Raw genomic sequence first — 9,241 nt, forward strand, 5'->3', positions numbered from 1 at the left:
CAACGTAGATTGTATATGTTGAACAATTTCATACCACTTCCTAGAAGCCTAAAAAAGTGAAGGGATACAAGAACAAATTCTCCTATTACTGTTTTCCTCAGGAGCAATCATGGTTACCAAGAAAATGATATTTAATTATTTACAAGAAATCCAACTGAAAGGTGCACAATTTTGACAAGAAGCACCCTTGTTTCCGACAGGAGATAGTAATAACAGAAACACTTAGCCAAAGACACAAAAAGAAAGATTGTAAACAACAGATTTCAAGAAGAAACTATAATAGCAAAGTATCCATTAATTGACACAACCATCATTCATCATCAACCTAATATGAGCATTTTAACAGAACTACGACTTTAGTATACATTTAAGTATTTAACAGACAGTTTAGAGTTTACTAAGACCCTGAACAAAATCATCTAGAAAGTTGTAGCCCGAGATACCAGATATAAGATTGCTCAATGGGATAGAAGAATCTATCTGTGTCCTTGTGCACGCTGCATCTCATATGCAACCCAAGCAGCAGGTCCAGACCCATACTGAGGAAAATTCTCCATACCAGGTTGTACCTGAAATTTGCCACCATTAGCTTAAAACATTATCCAGATTAACCCAAAGGTGGCAAAAGTCAACTACATGACCATATACCGCACAGAAGGGGAAGAAAACATCTAAATGCAACAAATTATACCAGTGGACATGAATGAACTATGTTGCTTGCAAGTGATACATACAGTATTTCAACAAGTCAACCAACTGACCAATTAAAACTGACAAGAAAAAAGATCAAATGTGAGTTTGTGACATTTTCCGAGACTGGATAGGTGCAAGTTATGAAGAACCATCACAATAGCCCAAAACCAACAAATTCAAGCATTTATTGCTTGTGGAAAGAATTCCTACAGAGAAAATATAGGTCCAGATATAAAATAAGTACTTCAATATTTGATGTTTAAGACCAAAACTCACTTAAGAAAACAGCTCGGGTCCCCAATATGACAACACCACAAATTTCATTAGTGGTGATCAAAGAAGGTGGAAAAGCTCAATTCTCATGGAAACTCCAGAGATAACAGAAAAAAGACGTTAATAAGAAAAGGTGTTGAAGATGGGCATGACAATCTTAGACCAAACAAAGAAGACAGCCTAACTTAGCTGAACCGGGAAGAAGGCAAACTACAAAGCTCTGTTTAGGGTAAGATATCTAGAAATGAGGATAGGCAGAAAAGATGAGTATAGTGGCACAGAACCAAAGTAAGAAAAGTTAATCGGAGTGTGAAACAGATGTATAAAATTTTGGGCCCGCCACCATATGAGTGACGCAACATCACGGAAATCATGGGAGCTACAATGGCAATCGAAATGGCCAGAATGTTGTGGCAGTCCACAATGAGAATGGTGGAAATGTAGGTTTGAGTGTACTTTTTTTTTTTTTGTTGCATTTGAGGGCTGTTTTTGACTTTTCAAAAACCCTAACAGTTTACCTTACCAAACTGAACTTCTCCCTCGTTCCTTTCCCACTCTACACTAAGTCACAATCCCACTCAACCAGAAAATGTCTTCCCTCTTCGCTCTCCCTCCGTCCCCAGTCATGTGTGCCTTCCTGCCACCATCCCAGTGCATCCTCACTGTGTGCCACCACCGGTTGCCCGGCCCTCCTCTTTTTTGTTCCCTCTTTGTCGTTCTGCAAAGGAAGGAAGACAGAAGAAGTTCTCTGTTGTTTGCAATCTTCTTCTCGAATATGCTTCCTTTTATCCTTATATTTTGAACTCTTTTTTCCTGTTTTGAACCATAAAATTTTTGTTTTTCCATTCTTATTCCCATTTTTTTCTATTCTCGCCCCTCAAAAATTTTTTTTTTTATTTTCTATTCTAAACCCTCAATTGGCTTCTGCTGCTGCTTACTTTATATTAATATTATTATTTATGCCAACTTGTTATTAGTTTTAGTTTTTAATATTTGTTGTTATAACATGAATAAATAGTTTCATATAATTTAGTGTTAATTTGTATACAATTATATTTTTCTAATGTATCCACCATTTCTACCATTTACCGCAACGTCATCTGTGATAACTTTATGGTGGTTTTTTGCTGTTCTATCATGAGACACCATCTGCCATCGAGAACTATGGATGCAGACAAGTCACTAATCGAAATCAAATAGATCATTGACGAGACCATCGATTAGCCATCAATAAACTAGTTCATTAAAATATCATAATAAAAATTATTTATGCATTATTTTCCTACCCTAAGTTGCAAAATCATTAACTTCTTCAAGGGGCAATTGTGCTGGAATACATTTGGAATATGACAACTTACAGGATTCATGCCATAAATGGCAGGGTAGGGATTTCCAGCATATCCAGCCTCAGCATTGCCATAATTTGCATTATAGCCTGGACCTACCAAATGCAAATACAATTTAAAAAAAAAAAATACAATGGATAGGAAACAGAATTAGAGCAATGATAGACTTAGATTACATGGAAGTAATCAAGCATTTGGTCAATTTATCAGCAAAGCCTCGTAACTTGACTAACTCCAATTAGCCAGCTCATTAAAACAACCCAAATAATTACCAAATACAGACATGTGTAGGCTTGCATATACCTGGATTAGTAGCTGCACGTTGCCTTTTCTCTGCATTTGCAATCTCAGCACGAAGCTTCTCCATCTCACGAGCCATCGAGATTAATTTCTTCTCCATCACTTGACCATGTTCATAGTTTTCTGCAAACCCTTTCTTCTCATATTCAATAGCAGCCCTACAAACCAAGATGCAAAATTACCCAACAATCATAATTTGCAAAATCATAATCATAATTCAGAGAAACTTTGCTTAAATTTGAATGATCATAAGACCGAATTACAAGTTGGCTTCAAGTTACAACAATTTCTACTAGTGAACAAACGGAGAGAATGTAAACTTGTAAAAATAAAAACCAACCCTAGATCAATATACTCAACACCTGATACTTGATTTAAAAACAACTAATTACTATGCTACAATGCTATTATAGTAGCACAGAAGAACCTTAGGGGAAAGAGCTAATCACCTTGCACATTGCAATTCCTGTTTCATAGCCTCCACATCGGCCTTCAGAGCTGGCATTCGCTTCAAATCCGCATTCATCCTGGCCAGGTCCTGTGTCATGGCCTGAACCTGCCCAGTGAGTTCCTGCCTCACAGCGGTAAGCTCCTTAATATCAGTATGAACCTGAAGAAGCTCCACCCTCATGGCCTCCGCGCCGCGAAGCTCGGCCTCCAGATGAACCGACTTGTCGTACAATTCCCTCATCCTCGCATCAGTGTCGGCCCGCAGAGATTCCCTGTAGTGCGCCATCCGTTGCAGCTCGTGCTGCGCGGCCTCCAGCTCCTGCTTGAGGGCAACGTGAGTGGCGGCCAGCCGCTGGTTGTCACCCAGCAGACCCTGAATATCCTGGTGCTGTGCAGCCAGACGCTCCTCGATTATTGCAGCCGGGTGGAGTGGAATGGGCCGGACGCCCAGGCCCATCTGCGATTCCCGCAACTCTTCGAGGAGAGCCGGGTGGGGCGGGGGTACCGGGCCTAAGCCCCGGGTCCCAAAGAGTGGGTCATGGATTGGCGGTGACAAGGCTGTGTGCGGCGGCGGATGATGTGAAGCGCCTTTCATTGGAAGGTGTTGTTGTTGGCCACGGCTCCTGCCAGACGACATCGTTTTGATCCGAAATAAAATAAACTGAGACAACAAAAGATCACAAAGAAAGAATTATATCGGAAAGTAACACAATTTTCGAGAGGAATAAGAAAATAATATAGAAAAAGAAGGAAAATTTTTATTTTATTTTAGAAGGGAATGAGCGAAGTAAATGGAAGAACAAGTTACCTTTGAAGAAAGAGAAGGAGAGGGAGAGAGAGGGCGTGGTTTTAGTGAATGCGGCGAAGGAAAGTTGCGGATGGCATTGCTGGTTGTTGGTGCAACGGAAACCCTAAATCGCAGTGGTTAATGATGGTGAGCGGAGGAAGGGGAGAAAGAAAGTAGCAGATTCTGCCGTGCCTGCAATACTAGCAGTGCTAGCTTATTCCGTGACGGTGAGAATTTCAGCTCTGCTAGTGAGCAACTTCTTTTCCTGGACAGCTCGTACAATTTTGCGAGTAATTTTAAGCTCTACACGGATTGGATTAAAATATTATTAATAAAAAATTTCTTAATAATAAAAAAATAATAATAACATAAGATCTATATTTAATTATTTTAAATTAAAGTATAACATAAAAAATTAAAAACAAGATATCATAAACTATGATATTTATATGAGACGTGTGAATATGCGGATTTACAGATCGGATCCACAGATATCACTGCCAAATCCACAATTCGATCCTACCATAGTGCGGATCAAATAACATAAGCAAAATTCAGATTGAATACGAATAATTACCGCGAATATGCGGATATTGTCCGATTCATGCGCAGTTCTAAGTAATTTTTGCTCAATTTACTTCCCATATTCTTTTTATGTGCAATGCTACATGACTAACAAACATTATTATTTTTTTATACACTCACACACATGAGCATAAATATGGGAGAAAGTAGAAAGAACGATGAGAGCAGGGAGGGGGAACCTTTTGAGAATGGAAAACACGGTGAGAATTCTGGCGATGCCAGCGGTGGAAACAAGGGAGAGTGTGGATATAGGTGTCTCAAGTGTCAACGAAGAAGGAAATGGCTACGAGACAAGAGGTGCTAGGTTTGGTAAAGGTAGATCCTTAAAGATCTCCTTAAAAGACAAAGTAGTGGGATCCTCAATTGCTAGAACTCTGACGATTTTGGAGAATCTAGTTGGGAAAAAGATGACAACCATAACAATGTGGCAAAATGATTCAGATATCTCTTGGGTTCCGGTTATGGTTTGAAGCACAAGAAGTCCAAGTTGAACCTTACAATATGTTGTTGTGACCACGATTTTTGGAAAACGTTTTAATTATGCAACCGTCACCCACAAACTTAAAATGTGTGGAGAACAAAAGGAGGATATGAAATTTTAGATGTAAGTTTTGGTTACTTTTAATTGAAGTTTGATTTGTTGGAAGATAGAGATCAAGTGCTGTTGAAAGGTCCGTGGATGATCGTTGATCTTTATATCGTTGTTAAACCATATAGCATCTCTTTTTGACCCTCTGAGAATTTCTTTGATTCAACATTGGTGTGGGTTAGGATCTCTAGTCTTAACATATAGTACTATGATGAGGAAGTCATGTGTTGCATTACGGCTACCATTGGAACGTGAATCTGTATAGATTTGACAACCAATAGCGAAGAGAGCCAAGTATGCACAGGCATGTGTGCAAATTAATCTTGACCAGCCAATGGTCAAAAAGATTGGTGTGGATAATGAAATATATGAGGTGGAATATGAACACCTCTATTTGATATGTTCGTCATGTAGTTGCTATTGTAATGCCACGAAGGAGTGCCAAAAGCACGAGGCTAGTGTAAGAACTGAGAAAAGGATAATGGGTTGAGTGGTAACATGCTGACAGTAGAGCCATCGCTGATTGGTAATTCAGTTCTTGAAACGGTAAAAGCAATGCAATTTGAATTGGTAACATTCTTGGAAAGGAGGCGTTGAATATAGAAAGCCCGATTCTTGAGCCTAGGACGTTGCATGATCTTCTAAATGAAGCCTCAATCCATGCAAATAATGATGGGTGGGTCCCAATTAGTAGAAAGGAAAAAGGAAAGATGTCACATTCCTCTAAAACTGGCCAACCAAGGAAAGGTCCACTTTGAAGAAGGTTGGGGGAACGAAACATGGGCCTACTCATGCTGGGCATGGAAACATTCTTAATACTCCAGTGAATGTCCTTTTGAAGCACAAAATTGGGGCCTTTTTGGATAAAAACAATGAAGCTTTCTTGTCACGCCACGCTGGGAGTGTTGTCTCGAACCACATGCGCCAGAGACCAGCGCCGCTAAAAGGATCCCTTGTTGAAGCTCTTATTCGTACTCGGGGTGGCGAAAAGCAACACTTTTATGCTGAAGCGATGGATAACACCTAGAATCTTGGGGATAGAGGACCTACCATGTAATTCTTTTGTTCATGTTCCAGCTTCATCTGTGGTTTTTTTATGGATCAATTGAATATAATAAGCTGGATCATCAAGGGCATCCAACAAGATGTCTTGGATACACTGTAAGAATTGGTAAGAAAATTCAAGTCTTCTTTTTTCATTCTACTAGAAACGCATGTTAATTTTGATCATATGAGGGGTTTTTGGTATACTTTGGAATTTTTTTTCTTTGGGTATATCTGAAGCTAGTGGGCACAAAAGGGGTATTTTGTTTTTGTCTTCTGATCCTTATTTTCCTTGTTTAGTTCTTCGAAACACTAAGCAATGTGTAACTGTTAAAGTGGACAGAGGAAGAAATTTCTGGGTTTGTAGTGCAGTTTATAGGAGTCCTTAATACTCTAGACGTATCTTATTGTAGAATCATATATATGCTATTTCTTTGAGTTTAACGGAACCTCCGATTATTCTGGCAGCCTTCAATAAGATTGTGTGCTCTTTAGAGGTTAGAGGGGAATAACTTTTTTCTCTCTCGTAGTTCTAATTTGTCAAATGCTCTAAATTTTAGTAATCTTTTTTATTTGGCAACTTCAGGTAGACAATTCACCTGGTTTAGGAAAATTCAAGGTTCTAAGGATATTGCAAAGAAACTAGATAGACTGTGTAGTATGGGGAGTGGAGATTGGTTTTTCCAGAAGAATATGCTGAAGTGTTGTGTTGTATACATTCAGATCATTGTTCCCTTTTGGTTAGGTGCCTCGGAGCTCCTTTGAGGAGGGGTGCCAAGCCTTTTAGATTCCAAGCTGCTTGGGCATCTCATCCGGAATATAAACCTCTAGTCAAGAAAATTTGGGGGTCTAATTCCTCAGGTGGGTGCATCTAATGAAAATTATTTCTGATCCAAAAAGCTTCTTTGGAATTCAATTCTAATACTTTTGGCAATATTTTTGTTAATAAGCATAAGCTTGAAGCTCAGTTGGAAGAAGTTCAGAAAAGTATAGAGGTTTCTGATGATGTTGAGCACAGGCAGAAGGAAGAAGGGATTAGGATGGCGCTTAACACCATTTTAGCACAAGAGGAATTTTTCTGGTTTTAAAAATCCAGAGAGTAGTGGATGAGATATAGAGACCGTAATACACAATTTTTTCGCATGCGAACCATTCTCCAAAGAAAAGCAAACAAGATTCATGGTCTTCTAACTAGTGACAGTTCTTGGGCCACAGATCAAGATGTTTTGCAGTGTGAAGTTCTAAAATTTTTTAAAAATCTCTTTTGCTTTACCGAGTGAACTGATCTTTAGTGCCTGTGAAAAATTCCTTCGCCTAGGCTTTATCAGACTGCTTGTGATTGCCTTACTCAACTAATATCTCTTTTGGAAGTCAAGCAAGTTGTGGATAGTATGAGCCCTTTGAAAGCTCCTAGCGCGGATGGTTTCTAGGCATTCTTCTTCAAGCATTACTAGGATGTTGTAGGGCAAGAAGTTTGGAGGTTTGTTTAGAGTGATTTTCTTGATGGTCCCTTGAGTGACTCCTTGGTGAAAATGCTTATTGTTCTTATCCCTGAGTGTGAGACACCTTGTGCCTTCAAGGATTTTCACCCTATTAGTCTCTGTAATGTCATACAAGATTATCACCAAGGTTCTACTTAACAGATTGCAACCGTTTTTAGAGGAGATAATTAGCCAAACTTAAAAGGACATTATTCATGGTAGGGGAGCTCTAGATAATAGTATTTTGGCTCAAGGGATGCTTCATTTTCTTAAGAGGACTAAGTCGAAGAAAGGTGCCATTGCCTTTAAGATTGACTTGGAGAAGGCATATGACAGAGTTGATTAGAGTTTTCTTGAGGATTCTCTTCCTGTTTTTGGGTTCTCCCAGACAATCATCAACTTGATTATGAATTGTGTGAAGGCCTCAAATCTGTCCATCTTGTGGAATGGTGTTAAACTAGAGTGATTTCATCATCAGATGGGTCTTAGACAAGGATACCCCATGTCACTCTACCTCTTTGTCATCTGTATGTATAGGTTTTGGCTACTTTTGTTGAATCCCAAGTTAGTTCTGGTGATTGGGAAGCTATGGCCATCTCTCATGGCAGTTCTCGGACGTTCCATCTCATGTTCGCAGATGATCTTCTCTTGTTTTGCAAGGCCAGCAGGTCACAAGTTTAGAGCGTTATGTGATTTATAGAACTTTTTGTAAGGCTTCGGGTATGAAGGTAAATCTTGAGAAATCAAAAGCTTTATGTTCCAAGAATGTCTCTAATAGTTGAAGAGAGGTCTTGACCAAAGTTTCTCAGATTTGGTTAACTAATGATTTGGGAAAATACTTAGGGTTACACATTGGGCATCCCAAAACTTCTAGAGCCAGATTTGCAAATTCTTTGAATAGAATCAAGTCTAGATTGGCGAATTGAAAGGGTAGGTTTCTCAATAGAGCAGGTAGACTTTGTCAGATTAAATTTATGGCTTCTGCATTACCTATTTATGAAATGCAAGTCTCTTTTTGCAAGAAAATTAATGCTGTAATAAGGACTTTTCTTTGGAAAGAAAAATTGATGAAAGGTGCTTAAATCTTGTTAAGTGGGATACAGTTATTACCCCCCGCAAATTTGGTGGCTTGGGTGTTAGAGATATGAGATGTGCGAACATGGCCTTAATGGGTAGGGTTTTGTGGCAACTCCTTCATAACTCTCATAAGCTTTGGGTCCGAGTTTTGATTCATAAATATGTGTTGCATGATTTTATTCTGGAGGAAAGGATTTTGATTAATGCTTCCGGAATTTCGAGAATCATGAATACTAAGAGAGTGATGCACGGTAGGCTGGCCCGGAGTATTGGTTCTCTTGATCAATCCTTTTGGTTCGATTCTTGGCACCCAAACGGCTATCTCAATAGTTTTGTTCCTTTTGTTCATATTACAAACACAATCTTAAAGGTGAAGGACGTTTGGTCTCTTGACTATTAGAACTGGAATGTTCTATACACTCCCATTGATAAAGATTTTAAAATGAAGTTGTCTAATATCTTCTCTGTGCGGCATGGTGCAACCGATCTGGATGGATTTGGTATAGTTCTAGTAATAAGGACTATTCGACTAAGAGTTGTTATTGTTGGCTTTTGCAACAGAAAATTGCTTGGAATCGTACTGATAATTATCTCTGGTTGTGTCGGTTGCGAGTTA

At 39.0% G+C, this 9,241-nt stretch overlaps 1 protein-coding gene across 1 annotated transcript; it reads right to left on the reverse strand.

Moving 5' to 3' along the window:
* Positions 1-247: 247 nt before the first annotated feature.
* Positions 248-4,133, reverse strand: LOC107458781 (protein FLX-like 1). Its single transcript, XM_052252238.1, has 5 exons — positions 3,871-4,133; positions 3,062-3,723; positions 2,616-2,770; positions 2,325-2,407; positions 248-569 (listed from the first exon to the last, which is right to left on the reverse strand). Exons 2-5 carry the CDS (start codon positions 3,697-3,699, stop codon positions 477-479), a joined length of 969 nt encoding a protein of 322 aa, XP_052108198.1. The 5' UTR covers positions 3,700-3,723; positions 3,871-4,133; the 3' UTR covers positions 248-476.
* Between the last annotated feature and the right edge of the window lie 5,108 nt (positions 4,134-9,241).

The sequence above is a fragment of the Arachis duranensis genome, chromosome 7 (genome assembly GCF_000817695.3).
Source record: "Arachis duranensis cultivar V14167 chromosome 7, aradu.V14167.gnm2.J7QH, whole genome shotgun sequence".
Taxonomy (NCBI): Eukaryota; Viridiplantae; Streptophyta; class Magnoliopsida; order Fabales; family Fabaceae; genus Arachis; species Arachis duranensis.